The sequence below is a fragment of the Haemaphysalis longicornis genome, unplaced genomic scaffold, assembly GCF_048455015.1.
Source record: "Haemaphysalis longicornis isolate Haplotype H1 unplaced genomic scaffold, Haemaphysalis longicornis Haplotype H1 scaffold_10, whole genome shotgun sequence".
NCBI classification, from domain to species: Eukaryota; Metazoa; Arthropoda; class Arachnida; order Ixodida; family Ixodidae; genus Haemaphysalis; species Haemaphysalis longicornis.
The window spans coordinates 108716295-108740141 of NW_027526204.1; the positions used below are offsets into that span (position 1 = coordinate 108716295).

Genomic DNA, 23847 nt, shown 5'->3' on the forward strand with positions numbered 1-23847 from the left:
GACGAAAGTACAGCACAAGGACAGCCGCTAGTCTGACAACTAAAGTTTGATATCAAGAGGGGCCGACATAAACGCTTATCACAAAACAAGAAAAGACACTGCGCATGAGCGAAACAAGTTTACAGAAGCCACGGTGATAAGACAACTGGAAAGACACCGGCTACAGTCAAGGCCCACGCTGATGTGCAATCTCTGGGATTAAGACACACGCTTGCTTGGCTGACAGACTTGTTTCCTCTGCCTGCAATGTTGAACGCTTCCATAATTTCGCGGCGCGTTTGTTCGCGTGCCTAAATAAAATGTCAGTGGCTGGAAAATTCGGCACCAAGTGCGTTAGTTAAGCAAGCGTGTGTCTTCATTCCAGAGAGATTGCACATCTACGTGGGCCTTGACTGCAGCCGGTGTCTCTGCTGTTGTCTTGTCACCGTGACTTCTGTAAACTTGTTTCGCTCATGCACAGTGTTTTTTCTTGTTTTGTGTTAAGTGTTTATGTCCACGCTTCTTGATATTGAACTTTACTTGTTATACCAGAGGCTGTCCTTGTGCTCTACTTCCTTTGTCTTTAAGTTCATGCTAGTTTCATCCAAGAATGTCTTTCCAAGTAGCCCAGCTTGCAACTCTTCTGCTAAGAGGCGTTGGCCCAATCACGATCTCAATGCCCAGGTGGCCCCCTCAGCTTCATACCGAGCGCAGCCGCCAAGTCGGACCTTCTGCTAATAAAGCTTCTCTCTCTATCTCTCTCTCTCTCTCTCTCTCTCTCTCTCTCGTCAATTCATGCAGGATTACGGCCGGCTGGAATACCTGAAAGAGGCCGCATCCCACTACATCAACGACATCGAAGACGGCTCTCAACGACTGGCCATAGTTACCTTCAGTAATGTCGCAATAGTCCTTCACCCCTTGATGGCAGTGAATGCATCCACGCGACAGGGGTTCTTGGAGAAGGCAGCACGCCTACAACTCGAAGGAGCCACGTGCATCGGATGCGGCTTAAAAAAGGCCCTCGAGGTAGGCAGTTGATAATTCAAAATGGGCACGATTTCCCACGCGGCCGGGCTGACGTAGTATTTGTTCTGTCGAGTAGCATAGCTATTTGACGTAAACGTTTCCCGCGAATCGCAGTGCGAATTGCCTTTAGTTTATTTGCAACAGTCAGCAAGCGGAGTGTTTTGCTTCACCATTTGTGGCGAGACGCTTGCGAACAGGAGAGTTGAGGGTCTAAAAAGGATCATGGAAACAGGGTAGGGAACGGTTCCACAATGAGGGAACTTGCATTAACCTGCATCCACAAGAACCACGACTTGCATAGATTCCAAAGTAACGGTGGCGTACGTCTTCGGCGCTTGCGTTGGGCTAGATCAAAATAGAAGCGTCGTCCCACTTAGCTCGAAGGGTTCTTGCTGCACTTGCGCTTTCGCTTACAGAGGGTGATTCTTTCGAATCATTATTTCCTGCAGAAAGCTTATTGCTTTTCAGCCAGCGGTATTTTGAAGCCAAAAGAAATAAGTGCCGATTGTCGGCTTTTGTTCACCCAGTTCATTGTAGTTTTGTAGCAACGAAGAGGGGTAGGGGCGCTCAGCTGTCATGCTCTAAAAGTACAAAGGCTGGCGCGACTATTGCTACTTGAAATGTAATTTTGATCGTAATGGACGGTGTACGAGAAAAGAAGAGAAAATCGCATGTTTTGTATCGGTATTTTTAACAGCGAGATGGTCTGAGGGTGAATGTGTAACTTGTCGCAGGTGCTAAACACCGGGAGTGAGATGCCAGAGGGTGCAATCATCGTCGTCTTGACCGATGGCCTTGAAAATCGACACCCCAATATTTCCAGCGTGATGCCCCAGCTCAAGAAAGCAAAGGTCACGGTCAACTCGGTGGGAGTGGGGGTCTTGGCAGACCCGAAACTCGAGCAACTCGCAATGGCAACAAAGGGAACGGCACATGCATTCCAGGACCTCCGGGGAAACCTTGCTCTCCAATTGACAGCGACCTTCGTTGAGTCCACGACCACACAACTGGACGATACCCTGAGAACGCTAACGGTAAAAAATTACTAATATCAAAATTACTAAAAACTACTAAACTACTAATTACTACTAAGTAAAATTACTAATATCAAAAAACGATATCCATCCAAAATTCTTGATTGATGAGGAGAGGAAACATTTAGAAGGAGATCACGCGTTGGCGCATATTCATCTAGTGATTAGTGAGAAGTTTAGGGAAATAGAGGTCAGGAATCCTGCACCGGTAACATCATAACCTCAAAAGACTGCGAAAAGGGAAGTAAGTTCGAGCAATTTTCATTGGAAAAAAGCAGAGCAAAAGGTTTATCTTCAAAGAGCAGTGGGCCCGGACGGAATACCAATACAGCTGATAAACCTGCTTGGACCTAAAAAGTAAGGGATCGTTTATTAGGGCAACAGATAAGATGATACAAACCAAACAAACACCGGAGGATTGCCCAAAAATAGGATGAATTTAATATGTAAAGGCAGAGGCAACAAAGCCAATATTGATACATACAGACCGCTCACACTAACGTCAATGTTGTATAGATTGGTATTGCAGGTGATAAAATCAGAAATTTAAGCAACGATGGAAGAAAAGGAAATCCTTTGGGAACTGCAGAATGGATTTAGACAAGACAGGCGATGATATGATAATTTGTCCGTGACAACACAATGCATTGCAATTGCGAAAGCGCAGAATAGACTACTCCAGGGATTAGATGACGAGTTTATACAGTTCCTTATAGCAATTAATAAAGACAGTAGAGTACACTTTACATGGGAAGGACAGAAATGCGCCCAGCAGGTCAACACCCATCGGGGACTGAAACAGGGATGCCCTTTGAGCCCAGTACTGTTTATGCTTTACCCGCAGGGTTAGAAAAGAAACTCGAAGTAAGTCAACTTGGGTTCAACCTAAGCGCATATGTTGCAAAGCGAAGTGGTACAACAGCGTATTCCGGGAATGTTATGCGCAGACGACATTGTTCTTTTAGCTGATAACCAGACCGATGTGCAATGTCTCATAAAGATTAGCGGTCAGGAAGCCACCGACCTCGGGTTAACTTTTAGCACACGAAAATCGGGAATAATGCAATGACGCAGTGTCTAAGCAAGGCGAATTACCCAGAGTGAAGGAATATAAATATTTGGGAGTGTGGATAAAAGAAGGGGATAACTACTTAAAGGGACACTGAAGTGAATTTGTCAAGCTCCCGTTTTTGCTTGCACTGCGTAGACTGGCTCAAATTAGCACACTTTTCATCGTTTATTCGGTTGACAAATCGGTAATTATTTTACAAAGCGCGAAAGAAGAAAAACTACCATGCGCGGTTTGCGGGCGGCCGCACCAACTAAAGCTGTGACGTTAGGAGGAGCGGGCACCGTGATTGGACGATGCCCAAGGTGAGCAACCAAACAAGTTTCGGTTTCGGTTTCGGTTCTGTAAAACACAACCGTTGGTGTTGTTGGATGGGCATTCTCAATAACTCAGTAATCATCGTACCGCGCTTCTGCCATGTTGTCAGCTGTAAAAATGCATAAAGATAAGCCTCCTAGGATGGATTGGAATCGTAGCATTCACTAGCCGAAACCTACGCAGTGCATGAACGCCCTCCCCGTACCCGCAGACGCCCAAATGTCATGCGCTTTTCCCCCATATTTGGAGCTTGCCTCCCTCACGCCTGTGTCGTAAAAAGCGTGTTCGCACCAGGCCAAGGGTCTGTTCATTCTGGCCTGTGCCCACTGCCTGCAAGCAGTCGGTGCTTATGGCAACAGCACGCCAACGAGAACTCGCTAGCGCGCCAGTGCCAGCCTGCGCGCGTTTTGTGAACTAGTTCGTGGAGCCATGAACGTTGCGGCCCAAAAAAAGGCGAACTCAATATAGAAAACATCGGCGGAAAACGAAAAAGTTAACTTACAAAAAAAAAAACAAAAAAGCTCTTACCCGCGGGGATTCGAACTCGTGACTTGCAAAATACTTGCGGTGCCACACCTAGCAACCCAGACCGCTCGGCCACGAAGCGGGCTCGGCTGGCGTCGGTAATATAGGGTATATATTGTACAACCAGTTTACACTTTTCTTTAGTGTTGACATTTCAAGCAGCTTAGGTGACTATTTGTTGTATTGCGCTCGTGCAGTAAGCGTCGCCCGAGTTTGCACAATAGCTCATGTCTAGCAATTGCATTTCGTAGACGGAAAAGCGTTCGCAGATGCGTAGTCGTGCTGCTGACCGCTGTGCTTGTTCGCCCAGCGCAAAAAAGTGCTTCCCGCACCCTAGTTTTACGCTGTACGGTAAAAATATCAGTTGATTTTATTTCCTTAGTACCTATATTGACTTCGCTGACTCTTCTCCCGCCTTCAAGAGGCCTTATATTTTCCTACTGGCATACCAGTCAGCGAAGCGTCGCATGTGCGCTCGTGCAGCGCTTGTGTGAAGCGACCTTGACTTGGAGCTAGATACAGTGTACAAACTAACCAAGTAAAGAAAGGCAAATTCTACCATTCACAAACGTGTCCTGGCTTCGTTTCAACTGAGCGAACGAATTTCGACGACCCGTCGGCGGCCGGCGGACGAAACGCTGGGCCTACTGACTCTGTCTGAAGGCCGGGGAGCCGTGCAGTAGCGCGGCCAATTGCCAGCTTATCCCCTCCTGACGTCACACGAAAACGCCGCAGAAAATGGGCGAGCGTAAAGAGAGGAGGACAGCATTTTCGAATTAATTTTTCTACTAAATAAAATCGCGTAAACGCGCCCAGGGTGGTCGAAACATGGCCTGGGGACTCCGCACTACAATTTGCGCAAGTAATCCCGCAATGTTTACATATCACTTCAGTGTCCCTTTAAGAACTCCCGAGGAGCAACTTAAGGGTAAGGGAAAGCGAAACGCAGCTAAATGAAGCATAGAACTCTGTGGGGGTATAATAAATATAAAGTAGTGAAAGGAATGTGGAAAGGAGTAATGGTTCCGGGACTCCCATTTGCGAGTTGTACTCTGCTTAAAATCAGACGCTCTAGCAGGCCTTGAAGTGAACGAAAGAACGGTAGGTTGTTCGGTCTTAGGAGCGCATGGAAAAACAACTAACGAAGCAGTCCATGGAGATATGGGCTGGGCGTCGTTTGAAGTTAGAGAAGCTCAGAGTAAAATATGCTTTGAGATGAGCTTGAGGGCAATGGATCAACGAAGGTGGGCAGCTAAGGTTTTTAGGTACCTATACTTGAAAAGCGTGGACACGCAGTGGTTAAGAAAGACTAGAAGGCTAACGATGAAATACGGAAAGAACAGTGGAGAATCCAAAACAGCCAAGGTAACCAAAAAAGAGGCAAGGCAGATTGAAACGAATAAATGGAGGGAAAAATGGAAGCTAAAACGTCGTTAGAGATGTACAGGGCTGAGAAAATGAACATCAGAAAGGAAAATTTCTACGATTATTCCTAGGGCAGTGCTTTGCTTTTTGAGGCTAAAGCAGGTTGCCTGCGAACAAAGAGTTTTGTGAGGAAGTATTCACAAAATGATGGGGTATGTGTGGTCTGCGGAAAAGAAACAGAAACTATGCGGCACATAGTGTTAGAATGTGAGGGTATCCATCCAAATCTACATGAAGGGAATATTGGGCTTCCAGAAGCCCTAGGATTTAAGGCTATCAGTGAAGGAGTTATCTTCAAGGCTGCCGAGGCGACGAAAAGGAGATTAGAATGTTGGTGGACAAAAAGCAGAGAGGGGAATGTTTCTTAGGACAGCTACCCCCTGTAACAGAAAAAAATAAGTATTTTGTGCGTAATAAGTTTTTTGTGCCTGCTCTAAGAGCATCGCTAGTATTAAACAAATATAAAAATAGGTATATTAGTTGTTTTTTTGTAAGGTGACATATCATCACCCCACTACAAAGGAGATACCGCTTGCAATCATAATCATCATCATCATCATTTTGAATGCAGCAGCGCGGGACGCGCTCGGGAACTCTCCACCGACAAAACAGACACCTAGTAGGCACATGTTGTCAGCGGTGCCACAACATGGACGAGCGCAATGTATTGTCTCGTGCCAAACGCCCCCCACCGCTTTACTGAACTTATAATAAAATGCAATTTATAACGTAATAGCACTATGTATTTTTACTTCAAGTTGATAAATGTTTGCTTTTCCTTCTCGGATTTCTTTTCCACATATATCTAAACAGGCCGGATTGCGCCTAAACGGGGAGGCACCCTTGGTGCCAAGACAGTGCGCGGAGCGACGCCGACGACGCATCGCACGCACGTATTGGACCATGCGTCTCAAATTCACGCGTACGACTAGTCGTGGCCGCCATATTACCGACCAGTCGTGCATCGCATACGACGGCGCAGTGGTGCATGTGTTTCGCGCTTAAAGGAGCCATGAAGACAAAATACAAGTTGGGTTTATTAGAAAGACTGCTTAGTCCCGATAACAATGATACCAATATCATCGCAATCTTCGAACAAATAACGGAGATATTAAAGAAAACGTTTGAAGCAGTCGCGACCCCCTAGCCAATTTCCCGCAACTTTTCTATGACGTCACGGAACCTTGTTTGTGCGATTGGCGGCCGCGTAAGAGACCTGTCGCGATGACACATGACTGGACGTCTGTAATGGGGCCTCTAGTTCCATTTGACCGCATCACTTGAATGCTAACGTGCACTTAACGGACTGATAATTATGTTTTATTGTTGGCCCGTATGACGTCATTCTTGCTCATAACACGTCATTGTGGCGCAAAATTTGAAAGTTTTTAAATGCTTCTTGCTTTTTTTTCGTTAAAAAACATCTTTTGTGACTCTAATGGAGCTGAGTGAGATACTGAATCCTCGTTCTTTCAAATTAAACGAAGTTGTATTTTCTCTTCATGGCTCCTTTAAGGATATTGATTGACGAAGCTCTACACTACGATACGACATCATGAGTACAATTACATCACAATTTGAATGCTTTTTTTCTGCCCGCAGCTTCGTCGGTGCCTTCACTCCGTCTCTTGCGCTCGGCGTCTCGGGCTCGATGTCCCTACCGTGCCGCCGCTCCGATGCCACAATAGAGTTTTAGTATTCCATCTGTTCCGTCCTTTCCGTTCGTACCGTATTGACCGGGATCCGACTGGGAACTTTCGCATTTGTTCCGGTAGGGTGGATTAGTTCCGCGGGCCGGCCCTCGCCATGCCCGCGCATTCGCTACGGTGGGAGGTGTCCTCATCGCCTTGCCCGCGCACGCAGGTGCAGTTGGGTCGCGGTACAAACGGAAGAAACGGAACAGACGGAAAGCTAAAACTCCCTAGTGGCGCTCGCTCTCTGCTTTGCGACGACACGAGCTAACGCTTTTCTTGCATTATGTTTGTCCGCACAGCTGGTGGACGCAGTTGTGACATTCAAGAACAAGTTTGAGAAAGCATTCCCCATCGATGGCGGAGTGGGAAACAAAACCGTGGTCGTCATTCAACCTAACAGCCGCAAGAGTTTACGCTTGAAGGCGCGGCTGGTGGATCCCAGTGGAAACGAATGTAAAGAGTGCAAGGAAACACCTGATGGTCCCGGCATCGTCATCGCCATTCCAAGCCCGGCTAAGGTAACGTAAATTTTTGTGTACTTCTGCTAGGAACGGGATGAATTGCCTGTCGGATTTCAATGCCGCTAAACGTAAACAGCCACGTTCGTGCGCTTTTTAATGTATTCGCGGCGTTTTTTCATGCTTATATCTATTTACCTGATCTTCCTCGGTTTCGTTAACGTACTCGTCATAGGTAGGGACATGGAAGCTGAAATTGGAGACTGAAAGCCGAGACGAAATGGATGTGACCATCCAAGTCAAAACCAGAAGTAGAGGTGGCGAGCCGATTCGTGTCACTTCGAAAATCGGGAGCATAATCGTCGACAAGCCGTACAAAGCGATTGTGTATGCAAAAGTTACCAAGGGTAAGCAAGCCGTCTTGGACGCTGTTGTTCGTGCCGAGGTCACCGGTCCCAAGGTGCAAGGCAAGCCTGACAAGTGGACGATTCAGCTCCACGACGACGGACGAGGTACAGTGTCCCAGCTTGAGGAACACCCTTGAGCTGACTTGAGCAACACGATTAAACTTTCCCGGCTACCATTGCATTATTAGAAGGTGGTCTTGGCATGCTGTAATGTTCATACCATTTCATACTACCATCTTTTAATGGCGAAAGCGTCAGACACAAATACCATGGCTGATACCGTATTTACTCGCATAATGATCGCACTCCTGTAATGATCGCATCCCTGAAGTTCGCCGTCGAAATATGACTTTTTTTATTTCCCGCGCAATGATCGCACCCTAACTTGCCGCAGCCATATGTCGTTGTGTGCCAAGTCTAGACGACGGTGGTCCTGCTTACGTTAGTTTCCTCCTCTTTCAAAGCGGACATGGCTACGTTATTTCCGCGGACTTGATATTAGCGATATCGGCAAGCGTGCATGAGTTCATTATTGGTGCGGAAGAAACTCTCACTAAATGCACCTAATGTACTCACAAAAGATTAAAAAAAAACGGGCTCAGCTTGCTGCGTCGGCAGCCATGTCTTGATGTCCCACACTGTGATAGCAGCAGTCACTTATTGGTCTATCTGTTCTCACCTCACAGCAAACTCGTTCCGTAATTCCGTAATTCCGGCGCGTTCCGTAATGAAAACACTGCATTTTGCATCACTCGGTGGTCATTCGGTTGTCAGTGTAGTTTTTATTATGTTTTTATTTCTTTTGTTTATTATGTTCATGAGAGTTATCGTAAACATTCTGACCTGCAACTTGCATTTCCTGCGCTGAAACTTTTTCCCGAAAAATTTACCTCGCGTGATGATCGCACCCCTAACTTTGCGTCATATTTTTGGAAAAAAAAGTGCGATCATTACGCGAGTAAATACGGTAATTGGCTTTTGATAATTTGTCTCTGCCATGACTAAAACGTCTATAGCGCTTGAGTAGATCGGTTGAAACGACCCTTTTGATTGGTAGGTTGTTGTCAAGGAGCCTATCAAATCTGCTTTTGTGAAACTCATGGCTGCAAGTCCGCTAGACGGCTCTGGTGAAACACCGACGCACTCTGAGGATTGGACGATCAATGTTCTGACTTTGAGGACGAGTACACAGGTTTTAAACACTGGATAGCATAAAAAATAGGCTCCAATCTTCGCTGTAAAGGTGGTTGGAAAGCAAAGTTTTAAATGACACCCACAACAATTGTCCAAGAGACGTCACTTAAATTCACACACGTGGCTCTACAAAGAGTGAAACCAGAGATTCTGCCAGCCGCTATACCTAGCTGAAAATCGCGGGGGCCGCGTCCCGAACGCAGTAGCGGTGGCCTGACTGGGATAAAGTAGCGTCACTAAATAAGCTACGCTTAGTGACGCTAGGATAAAGCGGCGGGCGACACCGGTGTAGCCCAGCCGTGCGTCGGCGGAAAGAAAACGGTGAGGAGCGTCTTTCGAAGGGTGAGACAGCGGAACCTAGATATATTCTGATGTGCTAGCTCGGGGATACACCGCGCGACACAAGCGCAGACACCGAAACAATGAGGCATGTGAGCTTAGTAATTCCCATTTATACCGATTTAAACCAGTTAGTTTAGTAAGTTTGAGAATTGCGAGAAAGCTGGGGGAACTTTTGTAATTGCTATTTATCAGATCCAGTTCTTCCGTTCGCATTTTGTAATACATCTTAAGGCACAACCGAATTAGTATTCACCAATTTAGAAAGCGGAGTCCCATTCGTGGCAGGTAGTGCGCAAAAGGTATACCGTTTCTGTAGCGGCGAGATGCCTGCGTCTCTACATTTTGTTTTCCCGCCATGCAAACCAATCCTTAATGTATCCTTGCCGTACGCTCACTCAATTCCGTCGGGTTCGGGTTACCCAGCAGGTGCTGTCGGAAAAGTTAATCAAGCCGTGCGAAGAAAGCGCGAAATGGACACGAACCAAAACAGGCTCAAAAGAACTGTCGATCGCTAAAGCAGACGACAAATTCGTCCCGCCGACCCGCCCGCCGGTGCGAGCACTCACCGGCGCGTGAGGAACGCTGGGTAATAGCGCCCTTCCCATCCACAGCCGGGTTGGGAGGTTCTTGTCCCGCACACCACGAAAGAACCGTTGGCTGGTAGAGGTAGAGAGCTTCGCTTTAAAAGTATCGGGAAGTTTTTCAGTGCTTGCTGGCCTTCCCACTTCTTGGGAGAGTGTGTCCAATTGGTCATTTTGTTCAACCATTGCTTAAAATTTAGGTCGCGCGGTAGAATAAGGTGACACACGAGCAGCCAGACAAGCCGGCAGACTGAAGAACAGACAGACCGAGAGACGGACATACGGGCTGGCGGAAATTTTACCGTTTAGTTAGCCCATAAGAGACGATGGTCTTGATTATATCACCATTAATTAGGTGCGAACCACCAAGTTGTGGTACAGCCATCGAAAAAGGTTGTTTTGCACCCAGCAAGAGTACCAGAAATTTCTTCACTTATTCCCCACACAAGTTACCACTCTTGTTAAACCTGCTTTTAGTGAAAATATAAGCTGTTCCCATCAGTACCGCTTACGTAGTTCTCCCGAGAAAGCTATTCTAAAAAAAATAGCAGTGGCTTAGCTCGGCTATGCCCGGATATACGTAGTGTGAGCTAAGGTTCAGCTGGTTATTCTTAGCTTTCATAGGTGTCTGGGATTAGCTTGATTTTCATGCTTACTGCTGCTTCAATGACACACACACGGTATATGCATTATGTCACACATGTATATTTATTATCAAGCGGCTCCGGCACAGCGTCACCAATTGCCCCACAGCTAAGCTGGTTCCACAGGCGCTCGCAGGCGTTGCTGCGACGCACGAGCCATAGGTTGCACTCCCGGTCACCCCTCGCATGATCATAAAGTGGACCAGGCCGCCACGTGCGGAATGCAGTTCGGCGGAGACGCTGGGCGCGTGGGGTGTGTGAGAGACGCCGGGCAGCGAGCAACGTTCTGTGCACCGTATGACGTCACTGCTCCTCGCGCATGGGCAGCACAGCTCTCCAGGAGCCACGCGAAACTGCTCAACTTCGGCCAGTGTAGTACACGCTACAATAGATCATTATCATCATCATCATCATCACCATTTTTTCCCAAGGGCCCCTTTTAGGATAATACCTAAGGCCTACTGTAGCTTGGCACTGAACTCGGAAATTAGCTTGGTCGAAGCAATTTGTATCGAGCAGGTGTTTGTTTGCGACAGCAGATTAACAAACGAGGATTGAGAAAAGGGCGTTTGCTGAACTTGCAACTTTTTGAATTTCCAGCACCTAATACATTTTCTTAGCCCCGCCTACACGTGCAATCTTTCAGTTTCTTAAAAAAAAAAGGTGAAACACACAATAAAGGCTTAAGGCACTGTTGAGACTGTTTTTCTTTCTCATACCTTTCTCCCGGCGCTCTAGATCCTGACAATCACGCCGACGACGGGACATACAGCGCATACTTTACCAAATTTATCGGCAAGGGCAGGTACGGCGTTACTTCCCACGTATCAAATCAGGACGGGACTCGACTTGCTGATGATGTGGGAGGCTCGGAAAGCTTCTTCAGCAAACCCAACATCACGGTGGTAGTAGGTGAGTTGGAACCGAGGGAGAATTTTTTGCTGCCAGCGCAACAAATGGTTATTTAACGTGTATTTGAATTTTCGTAGCTTTGATACTTCACACGTCTCAGGAGCGTGTAAGCGCTGTGATTCGACTAGGACTTGTTTAGAAAAGTTGATGGCTGATTAGGATATAAAAGAGCAAAAAAATGAGGTGAACGGCGAAAATGTTCTTCGGTTATTGTCTTTGGTTTGCAGTCTTTTTTCGGCATGGCAGACAGTTTTTGGTATATCACGAGTGACGTCACTGTACATGAGAATTATTTCATGGTTCTTATTTCTTCTTTGGCGGCATGTCTTCCTGGCTGACCGCCGTGCCATATAAACTTTTAGGGTAGCACCAGAAGCTTCATTTGTATAAAGCGCCGTGCGTGTCTGTGTTTTCCTGTCGCCGCTCTTGACCTGCACTTTGGCTCGAACGTTTATTAACCCCTTTTATTCACCGAGAAAGCTTTTATAGCTGCATAAAACGAAGTGAAAAGTTTTCTTTTTTTTTGAGCTGGCAGGGTAGCTGACTTCAAACAAACAAACAAACAAACGAACAAACAACGCACTCTCCAGGTTTAAGCTCCCCAAAAACGCTCTGAGCTATCTGTTGCGCTCCAACGTGCAACAAACAAAAAAAAACAAACAAACAAACAATAAACTATCCATGTTTAAGCTCCCCGAAAACGCACGGAACGATCTGTGGCACTCCAACGCCCACCAAACAAACACACAAACAAACAATAAACTCTCCAGGTTTAAGCTGCCCAAAAACGCACTGAGCTATCTGTGGCGCTCCAACGCGCAACAAACAAACAAACAAACAATAAACTATCCATGTTTAAGCTCACCGAAAACGCACGGAACGATCTGTGGCACTCCAATGCCCATCAAACAAACACACAAACAAACAATAAACTCTCCAGGTTTAAGCTCCCCAAAAACGCACTGCACGACCTCTGGCACTCCAACGCGCAACAAGCAAACAAACAATAAACTATCCAGATTTAGGCTCCTCGAAGACGCACGGAACGATCTGCGGCGTACGTTCGGCTTCAGCGAAGCACCATCGCCAGAAGCGCATTCATGCCCGTTGCCCGACGAATGCTCATATCCAGTCCAGAATTCATATCCATATCCAGAATTCATATCCAGTCACTTCGTGCGTTCAGTACGCAAAACCACTTTTGGCATCCCGCAGATTCTCTTATTCTAACATAGAGTTACCTCTTTTCCCGTACACATTTGGTTCTGTCTCTGTAAGCCCTTTTCAAACCATATTGGGTCACAGTTTGTCACTTCGCAAAATGTGCCCATCCGAAGTTTTCTTCTAGAAGGGTTTATTGCACATAGAATTAAAATAACACATTCTATTTCAGCAGCGCTATTTTCTAAGAATATTCTACGTGAGACTGTACTGCATATGAGGCAACAAATGCAGTGCTAGTCTTATTGAAAGATGGTTGCGTCGTCTCCGGTGTCACTCCCTATTTTGCACGATCGTGGTTACGCGCGAATTATACCCGAGTGAAACCTTCCAGAAGGTCATAATCGAAGTCGGAAGTACCTAAAAATGATTCAAGTGAATTGAGAATATTGTCAGGAAGCCAAAGACTACGCGGTTATCTTCCAGGAAAAAAACAAGTTTATTGGAGCGAACTTCTGCACCCCTATCAATTCAAAGAATACAGAGGTGGCGAAGCCACAGTCCACAAAGTGACGTGCGCAGGCGAGTGTCGGCGAATCGAATTCCGTGGCTTCTGCTCTGCCGGCACCTATCTCTCGGCGCGAGTGCTTTTCGAACCATCGAATTGCATCCAGAACACCGTAGATTGAAGAAGATTATTCCAGACTGGTGACGTTAGTTTGAAACACTCTACCTATTAACACGTGCGGCATACAGCATGGGGTTCACTTGGCCCACGGATAATACATATAACACAGCCCGGCGCAGCCGGCCGGCAAAAACAAAAGGTAAATAAACAAACCAAATGCATGGTTTGCAGCAATATTGTCAGGAATAAAATAAGGCGTATTTTGCGATATTCACACTATTTACTATGGTTGCTAATGCAGCAGCGCATAGACGAACGGTTCGCAAGTTGGCCAATCAACCTTCTCTTATTCTTCCTCGAACCAAGCACCGACCAGTGTCTCGCGATGCTGCTACGTCTTGGTTGTTTGCCGGTGTGTTTGGAGCGCCACGTAACAATATTACAAATATTTTCCACAAATATGTTCCCGTAAGCTTATCAGCTAAGCAGCTAAGCTCACGTAAAGAGGGGTAGTAAGAGTTGTAATTTGTTTGTCTAATTTTAATTTGTTGAGTAAGCGGCTTTTGGTTCGACGTGAAGTTCATTAAGCTGTTCTGTTTTGTACTTTGGCCCCCAGGGGTAGCCCCTGAAGCTGAAGAGGGTAAAGACGAGTATTCCGTGGATGACTTCGACATGGAAGACACACCGAACGATGAGGAAAACCCAACGACGCCTGAAGTGTCGAAACCCATGGATGATTTCGTAAGGGTAGGCTCAAAAGGTACCTTCGAGGTCACGGAAAATATTACGGAAGAGGACGTGCCTCCCGGGAGGATCAGAGACCTCACAGTGGCAGGCTCAGAACCGGGCGGCAACGGGACGCTCCTTGTGGACCTTACCTGGACCTGGCCAGGAGCGCACATGACCGAAGGAAAAGGTGAGCGTCCTAGGAATTTGTCAAAGCAGCAGCAACTAAGGAGAATATCTTGCTTGGAAGCGTACTGCGGCGGGAGCGTGTGTCACTGCTTTCGTACACATGAGCAGGCTTTCGAGCACTTTCGGCGTTTGTTTGAGGCAATGGAAAAGACGCGTCGGTAAGCGGTAAGAATTATACGTAGCACGAGGTCGCGGGTTCGATTCCCGGCCGCGGCGGCCGCTTTTCTGATGGAGGAGGAAAGCAAAAACGCCCGTGTGTACGAGATTTCGGGGCACGTTGAACATCCCTAGGTGGTCAAAATTAATCCGAAGCCCTCCACTACGCCGCACCTCATCACCTGCGTTGCGTCGGCGCGTTAAACCCTACAATAGATCAAAAATTATGCGCAACAAATTACGCGGGATTGCATAACGCGCGCACGCGCACACCCACACAAACACGCACACGCGCGCGCGCACACATACACACACAAATCAGTAGGGTGAACTTTGATCGGGCACAAACTCATGTTCGTTCTTCGGCTGCAGAATCGATGAAGCCGTATCATCTAGTTCAAATCAAGGGTCGGCAACCTGCGGACCGCGGGACAGTATTAGGCATCATTCACACAGCCGTTTTCACACCGTCTTCCGTCATCGGCGGCGGTTTCTCACGCGATTTCTCGCCGAAAGCGGTGCGACGGTGACGAGAAGCCGAGCCCTACGTTTACGTTCTGTCAACGCGACGGGAACACGACCCGCGGTAAGCCAGCCCATCAGAAAACAAATTTTTACTTCTAAATTTAGCGAAAAGTGAGCACATGTACAAACCTAAGCCATTTTTTTTACTTTTCAGATTAACCACGCTCAATTCTAGGCTAAACTGATCACTAGGCAGACGACCCTGTACTCTGACGGAGAGCTCCAGTTCGAACGCTGCTCCGTTACGTCTCCGTCGCGGTTTTTTTTTTTTTTTGACGTGACGCTGCCGTGACGGAAAAGGTGCCGGCTGTGTGAATGAGGGCTCACGAGGCCGCCAGCAGGTCGTCATAAGCCTCATACCTCCACCTGTCACTTTCTTTTGTAGCGCAAGTTACAGCACGCTACCTTGGACAATCTTCGTGGGGTGACCAGTTTTAACCTTGAGCGCTAGAGGTCAAACCACACTCTCTTCCGCGAGAATAGAGTGTGGTTTGACCTCTGGTTTGAAAATTGCCCATTAGAATTTTTCACTTGTTTCTCATTTCCAAGCATGCAGACTACAAGTTAGTCGCATTCACTAAATGTTGTTTCAAAAAACAGTTTACTCAAAAATATTTATTTTGGGACGCAATGTCCTGAACAAGCTGCCTGTTCTAGCCATTAACTGGCAATTTATGGCATCTGTGGTCGGGCTTAAACTAATGACACCCAATGACAATTGACAACTGTAGATGCCCCGAGTAGATTCAGTGCTTCATGCTGACCCGCCGCGGTGGCTCAGTGGCTAAGGCGTTGCGCTGCTGAACACGAGGTATTCCCGGCCGCGGCGGCCGCTTCTCTGATGGAGGCGAAAAGCAAAAAACGCCTGTGTGTACGAGTTTTCGGCGCCTGTTAAAGGTCCCCAGGTGGTCAAAATTAACCAGGAGCCCTCCACTACGGCGCGCCTCATTGCCGGCGTTGCGTCGGCGCGTTAAACCATACAATCAATCGGTGCTTCATGCTCCGACGTGGCACCTTGACTATGAGCTGCACCAGATTGGAGGCGTACGTGCTAAGAAAAACACTTTTAAAATCCCTCACTCCAGCCAAAATCTAGCATGCAACAGGGTTTCTAGATTTCGGTCACCATTGAAAATGAAGGCCCCACGGCGGGCACTCCAACCCGCCGCCCAGTGTGGTCGAGCGTAAGGGCTTGGCAGTAATCAACCCCTTTTGGAAAAGGCAGCTTCGGTTGCAAAAATGCCTGCTAACTACTTCAATAAATTTTATACATATTTTACCTCGACTGACGAAATTCGTTGCTTTTAGTTTGCGTCGCCTCGAGCGGTGTTTTGTTTACTGACATGTAAAAAGGTTGAAATTTGGAATAATTGGACACTATTAATCATTAAACCAACAGCGCACACACCGGACATGACAAAAACGTTAATGAAGATCCAGCGAGCGCTGTATGAGCAGCGCTTGTTTCGTCCCTTTTGGAGTTCTCGTTCTGTCCACTTTGTGCGCTGCTGTTTCTGTGATATTTACATGGAACATATCCGCACTTTAAACTTCTAGCTGACTTAAAAACGTTGAGCGAGTGTACAACGCAGTCATTCTTAAACAGCCTGTTGGTATAAAAAAATATCGAGAAATTCACAGAATTTTCTTTTAGTGTGTAGCATTCTTATGGCGCTGCAGTCTTCATTAAGCTCTTTACAGCCAGATCTGGCTAAGAGTAGGCAAGGATTCTCGGTTTTCTCATTGCTTTAAAGTTTTCTTTTGTTTTTTTTTCTCCAAATATGTAAAATTATACCGTTACAGCGATTAGGTGCCTTCACTTTGCCAATTAGGTATTTTTCCGTAGATCCGAGGTGCAGTGCAGGGTCGGCCCGCGTTCAATATTTCTTTTATTCGTATTTCTGAGGTTCTTTCCCGGGCCTTTGAACAGCCGAGCTCTTTAGAAAGACCCAAATACACCCTGCGTAGACATAAAACTCGGAGCGCACGTGAGCGCGTTTCTCGCGGCGACCGGCCGGCGTTTTCCAGGCTTGCGCTTGGGCTTACGCCACGATGAGCCCCTGCCTACGACGTCGTCGTCGGCATGTAGCGACCGGCGCACCACGGGTCGGCCGCGCCGATGACGATGACGGCGAATCCGCAGGCCATCCTTTCACAATCAACACGTGGAGACGGGCACCGTACGGATGCGAAACAAACATAATTAGTGGTGAATCTAACGCACCATACACAGCATGGGGATATCCAGTACACAATGCGGCCCAATGACACCGCCTCACCCTGTGGAATGACATGCAATCCCCAACGCGGATTGGTAATTGCGTGCCAAAAGACACCAGCCCAGATCTCGCCTTCTCGAGGGGAATACCAGACGTAGAATGGGAGAGGCTAGAAGAAATACTGGGATGTAACCACCACATTGTCCAACTTAGCCTCAACCACTACCATGATTGAACGAAAATTCTGATACACAATTCCATCAGTCTCATACATTTTTGTACTGGGTGTATAAGATACGTATTAGCCTTACACAAACTTGTATCAGTTTTTCGTATCAGACGTACCAGTATAATTAAAATGAGCCTATTAGTGTGTACACATTAGTTTAAAGATTGATAGAGCGTTAATAGACGTCAGAATTATTAGATTTTATGAGTTTAGTACGAAATAATGGATAGAGATGCATTAGTTTAAATACAAAAATATATTCAAATGGACCCAGAAAGCGCAACGTCCTAAATTTTTATATTGTCCTGAAAACAACAACAAAAAAAGTTGAAATGAAGATGCCTAGGCAATAATTTTTCTTTGGTATAATATTATGAAGTGTTTTGTTCTCTGGTATTGGATTACATTGCGACTGCGAATAAAGCACTATTGCCATATTTTCATGACTTGGCCGGAGTCGTTATCGCAGATGAAGCCAGTCCGGCTAGGGGCCCCCCGCTCCCCGTCATCAGGTCGCCGGGGTCCTTTTGCCTGGCTACAGCGCCACGATCACTCGCTGGACAGACCGGTGTTGAAGATCTTGATCTTCAGTCCGCACCGCCTCCTCGAAGGCAGGCGGCATCCTTCTTGTTTTTAATTCGCCGGGTATGAGAGGAAATCGCAGACGATGTGCTCGAGTCTTGCTGGGGCTTTGCGACATACCCGACAGGCGGCATCAGGGTGTCTCCGGGTACATCTTGTGCTTTAGGTAGGGGCTCGGGAACGTCTTTGTTTGGAGTTGCGTTTAGACGACCGCCTGCTCCTTGCTCAATTCTTTGCAGGGTGGCGGGAGGATGCATCTGGAAAGTCGATAGGCCTGAGTAATTTTTTTTGTAGGTAGTCATCCGGTCTCGTGTGCTGTGCCACAACTGCTCTCCGACACTTTGCTCGGCGCGGTTGGTGAGTTAGCCCGCACAAGCATATGCGGTTTCATTGTGGCTCACAGCACTGTCCAACACCTTCCCTGCAAGGGCCGGAATCCACTTGATTCTTGTCTTCCCCATGAGGCTTGGTTGTTTTCGCAGTAGTTTCTCCGTTATGGGGGAAACTCTGCTTCTTGAGAAGTTTCTCAGAGTTTTCCTAGAATCACTCAGGACCGTTGTGCAGCCGCGATCTTCGACGGCCAGCCCGATCGCCACCTCCTCTGCTTCCTCGGGTCTGCCGCTTGCAACGCTGGCCGCCGCTCGGAAGTTTTCCTCGGCGTCGACCAGCGTCGCCACGAAACCCAGTTCGTTGTGGTATTCTGCTGCATCGACGTAGCGGGCTTCGGCGTCCCCGGCGCGTAGCTTCGACAGCGGCTTGGCCTGTGCTCGCCGCCTGCCCTTGTTGTACTCCGGGTGCATGTTGCGTGGGACTGGATCCACCTAGATTTTGTCCCTGGTGTCGTCTCGTAGCTGCGTCTTGGCGCCCTGCTGTTCGTGGTAGTTGCAGCCCAGCTTGTCCAGGATTCTTCTGCTTGCTTTGGTTATGGTCAGCCGAAATTATGTCAAGTCGCTAAGATTAGGTACACTACCATGCTCGACATTTGACTCCCTGGGGTCCTGCTTCTTTCATGGCCACTCATTGGCGGCCCTAAACCATTGTATTCTGAACCACTCTTAGAGTGATATTACCCTGCACCACCAGCAACACCGCCGAACCCTACATACCACCACTTCCTCATCACTGCTGCAGCTAACGTGTGGCGCTTCTGCAGACACACACACCCCTAATTGCTCGGCATGTGGGGATCTGAGCACCCACTACCACTCCTTTTGTGAGTGTCCCGCTTCTCCAAGCAATCCTCTCCCCTCGTGCACCCCCTGGGAACAGGCCCTAGGGAACCCGGACATCACTGACCATTGGTGACGCCGGGGCACTGGACCCCGTGGCGGCCCTGTGGGCCGTGGATTGAGAGTCACTCTGGCTTGGTATTGAAAAAGTAAATTAACTCGCCCCAGAAGCGCACTACCGGGCTGCCGGCAAGGACGGTGAAAATTCCCCAAAACGGAATCAGGGCCTCGCCTAAAACACTACAGGGAACTTAGAAGCAGTTGCCGCAACCGCACCCAAATCTTTAATGACACCAGCAGACTGCATTCAGACAAGCGCAAGTCCGTACGCTACGCACAATGGCTAGATTAAACCTCATGCAAGGTAGAACGACACATACCATGTTCCGCTCCTGCAATTCCGTCGCCAATCAACAATACAAATTATAGCAGTGCGCCCTCTATGCACAAATTAGACAATACTAACACTGAAGGCTGGCAGGCCACACAGAAGACCTGGGAAGAGCAGCGTCGCTTGGTGGCCTTCATCGAGGAGGACATCAGTGGGAGCCTGGACGAAGACACCCAGGCTCCAGGAAACTCTCCGACAGTCATTCTGCTCAGTTTTGCTAAAAATAAAATTCTCTCTCTCTCTCTCTCTCTCTCTCTCTCTCTATCTCTCTCTCTCTCTCTCTCTCTCCGCCGCCTCCTCCGTAAACCCAGAGACATTTTGATCCCTCTCTCCTCAGTTTGTTCTCTCTCTCCCAAGCTTCTAGACCGGTCTCTCGGTATCCACTATGCCAAATCTGGTGGCCTAGCGGTTGTCATTTTACTTACTACGTGGCCAGCCCCTTTCCACCTCTTTTTTTTCCTTTATTTAAAATGTAATATTATCTACTCGAGTTTGTTCCATGATCAGGAAGATCGTTTCCTGCTTATAAGTATTACCGCTGTCACTATTTGTTCAGTGGTCCGTTGAACCGACCTAAAACTGCTTTGTTGTATAAGGTGCATATTTTTGATTTCGTCAGATCATTTTTGTAAAATTTTTGCCTTTTCAATTGTCTTGTTATTGGGCTTTTGAAATTTCTGCTCAAACTGAAACTTCCAATAACGCTATTATAACGATGTTTTAATGTTTTTCCGCAAGTTGTGCATTCTTGTGGAAATTCAGGCCGTTACACGGTCCTGGCTCTGGCAGATATGAACTCATTAACCTACTTTACCTTTTTTTGTATAGAAACCCTTGGTGTCACTTATGGAGGTAGTTGCAGTTAATTTTCTGAACACTTATCGCAAGTATAGTTGAAAAGTTACTACGAATTTTTACCACGCACAACACATGGGTCGTTGCAATTGTAACATTTTAACATTCAGAAATGTCTTACTAGGAGTGTTTCAACGAAATGTGTTTTGCCAGGAAAGGTAGACCGGTGCAAGAAATCTCGATGACGCTGCGTTTATTGAGCTAAGCTCACGTCACAGTACTAGCGAGCAAGAGTTCATTGTTTTCGAATCTCTCCTTTGTGCTCTACAGCATGAATATCATGGCTGGTGATACGCAAAATCTTTTGAAGCTGTAGTAGCGAGCAGTGGTACTGGGCGTTTGGCGATTTAAAAAAAACGCTGATATCCTTTGGTTTATTATATATGTACCTCTTGATATGTCTATAGATACGTGCAAGCTTGTTTTATTTCATCACCTTTCATATGTTAGTTGCATCATTCCCAAACCACATATATCAAACCCATGCAGTATTCGCTGAATAAAGCAAACCCGGAACGGACGTTCCGAAATTTTTTGTTGAAGGAATTATTCCGGTAATCAAACAGAGAATTGTGGTGCGACATTCATGCTTGCAAGTGGATTTTTCAAACGCATCGTAACTTTAATTATGAGCCTATTCATGGAAAAAAGTGTCGTGAGGAATTAAAATACCAGTGGCTGAGGATAAATTTTGCGGGCTATAGGACGAGCAACGTCTCACCTTGGTTTCTGTTTTCTTTATAGCTTCAAGTGTGACGATCCGAGCAAGTGAAGACTACGCCAGCGTGAAATCAAGCTTTGACGACCAGACAGAGATCACCAAAGACGATGTCGTGGCCGGAAATCTCGACCCGCTTCCTTCAGGTGCCAAGCACGCCGTAACGGTCGCCCTGCCTGCAACATTCGCAACTCCTAAAAGCGAGGACAAATCTGGCTGGAGTGCGTACATAGCAGCTCGCATCACAAACAGTTACGGAGGGATTTCCAACACATCAAATATTGTGGAGGCCTCGTACACACCTCCGCCCGTTACAACTACTAGGGCGGCTGTGACGAATGAGACCTCGTACACACCTCCGGCCGTTACAACTAGTAGGGCGGCCTTCACGAACAAAAGACCGTCCCCTGGAGGAATTTTTGTGGGTACTACAACAACAGAAGACCCAAATGCCGAAGGAGACAGCGACTCTTCTAAAGGGTTCCTGTCGATCTGGTCTTGGATCCTAATTTTCATTGTGGTTGCAGCTGTCGTAGCTATCATTGCCATAGCTATCATGAGGAGAGCCGGCAAAGAGAGGCCATCGGGTACGGATTATACAAAGTTTGGATCAACTATGACATCAACTATGGACTCAACAACTGGATAGTTCGTCACGTCGTGTGCTTGAGACAGTGATCAAACAAGCAGATCCCTTCCCTTGTGTTCCTTCCCTTGTGCCCCCCTGCCCTAATAAAAAATTAATAAATGAAATAAAATGCAGTTTGCGCACAGGATTAGACCACCCCTGCATGGTAAATAAGAAAGCTCAAGACGCTGCTAGAGTGTCCCTGCCTGCTATATCCTCCAACAAAACTACTCCCCGACAATACCACAATTCCCGGAAAGTTTCGAGCATGGAGAAGCCACTCCAGGTATGGAAATTGCAACGTTGCACACGTATATTGCAGGCGTAGCTGATAACGTGCGTACTTGCAGTGACCGGCAACCGGTGTGTTTATTAAACATCCGAGTAAGACGTGCTCTCGGATCTTAGCATTTGAAGCACCAGGGTCTAATCGTCGAGTATAACTATTGCCTTACATTGCGCCATCGCGTGTGAATCCGTGAGCGGTGTTGGGAGGAGGAGGGGGAGGGAAAGCTTTATTTGGTCCTGCAAATAGTGATAAATGAACCACTAAGCGGGCCGCTCCCACGTCGGGACCGAAAGGCCAAGCCTCACAGCCACGTCGTGAGCTTGCTGGACAGCCCAGAATTGATCGTCCAGGTTCGGACTGCGAAGTGCAGCCTCCCACCTGGACGCGTCCTTGATAGCCGGATCTTCAATTCGCTCGCAAGACCAGAGCATGTGTTCCAGTGTGGCTAAATCACCACAGTCCATGCAATAAGGCTCCGTATACGTCTCAGGATAAAACATGTGGAGCCTCCGCGGGCAAGGATAAGTGCCAGTCTGCAGTAAGCGTAATGTAAGTGCCTGAGCCCGGTTTAGTTTAGGATGCGGCAAACCGTAAATCCTGCGGTTAAGAAGATAGTACTTAGTTACCTCATTGTATGTGGAAGGGGGGTCTCTGTTCTCAGGGAGTGCTGTCACGCCGTGGAGCGGGGCAGAGCTGAGGGTAAGGTCTCGCGCTGCCGCATGAGCAGACTCGTTGAGATTCAGAGGGGCTCCTTCAATCACCCCAAGGTGAGCAGGAAACCAACATAAGTAGCGCTGAGAGATCTCACAGGTCTTCATAATTCTGAAAGCAACCTTAGCCACCGAGCCCTTCTCGAAAGCCCTAACGGCTGACTTAGAGTCACTATACACAAAAGGCCTGCTCCTGTCAACCAGGGCGAGCGCAATAGCCGCCTGCTCGGCGTCCTCCGGTCTAACAGTCCGAACAGAAGCAGCGTTGACGACCGCGCCCTCATTATCCACGACAACTACGGTAAACGCCTTCCTTTCTTCGTTAAAAGAAGCGTCGACGAAGCTAACCCTCTGATTCTTATTGCGAATGAGTCTCAGCAGGCAAGCCCCCCTGGCCTTTCTTCTACCGACATTTCGCTCCGGATGCATGTTCCTAGGAATAGGCATCACTTGATACCGCTGACGGGCCTTCAAGGGTATACCGACGTGAAGCAGCGAAATCCTCTCCTGAGGAACACCTAACTCTCTCAGAATCTGCCGACCCGCGCTAGTCGTAGAGAGACGCACCATCTGCGCCCTCTCCTGAGCCTCAGCTATCTCATCCAAGGTATTATGTATACCCAGCTGGAGAAGCCGCTCGTTGCTGGTGCACATCCGCACTCCCAACACCTTCTTGGTGATATTCCTTATCTGCGTTTCAAGCTTCTCCTTCTCTGAAGGCTTCCACTTGTGCATAGCCGCCACATAGGTAAAGTGACACAACACAAAGGCGTGCATAAGCCGAATTAGACTGTCCTCCTTCAACCCATTCTGCTTGTTGGCCACCCTCTTCACTAAGCGAACCGCATTCTCTGTCTTGGCAATAAGTTTCGCGATCGTCAGCGTGTTGGCGCCACTAGACTCAATCAGCATTCCCAAAACCCTGATGTTATCTACCCTAGGTATCATATTCCCATTCCTAGTGCGAAGTTGAATGCTAATCTTGTCCACGGGAACCCAGG

The 23847-nt window shown here is 47.5% G+C and overlaps 1 protein-coding gene across 1 annotated transcript; it reads left to right on the top strand.

Moving 5' to 3' along the window:
* The first annotated feature begins 793 nt into the window (after positions 1-793).
* On the top strand, positions 794-21938 carry LOC144159082 (calcium-activated chloride channel regulator 1-like). Its single transcript, XM_077690352.1, has 7 exons — positions 794-1008; positions 1743-2042; positions 7373-7591; positions 7767-8043; positions 11438-11611; positions 14017-14316; positions 21246-21938. The coding sequence occupies exons 1-7, from the start codon at positions 904-906 to the stop codon at positions 21866-21868; spliced, it is 1998 nt and encodes a 665-aa protein (XP_077546478.1). The 5' UTR covers positions 794-903; the 3' UTR covers positions 21869-21938.
* Positions 21939-23847: the final 1909 nt, after the last annotated feature.

What these genes read in the sequence shown, in the direction of transcription:
- LOC144159082 (XM_077690352.1), top strand. Translation starts at nt 904, where the DNA reads ATGGCAGTGAATGCATCCACGCGACAGGGGTTCTTGGAGAAGGCAGCA. An exon ending in GCTTAAAAAAGGCCCTCGAG is followed by an intron (nt 1,009 to 1,742) that starts GTAGGCAGTTGA and finishes AACTTGTCGCAG; the next exon opens with GTGCTAAACACCGGGAGTGA. An exon ending in CAACATCACGGTGGTAGTAG is followed by an intron (nt 11,612 to 14,016) that starts GTGAGTTGGAAC and finishes TTTGGCCCCCAG; the next exon opens with GGGTAGCCCCTGAAGCTGAA.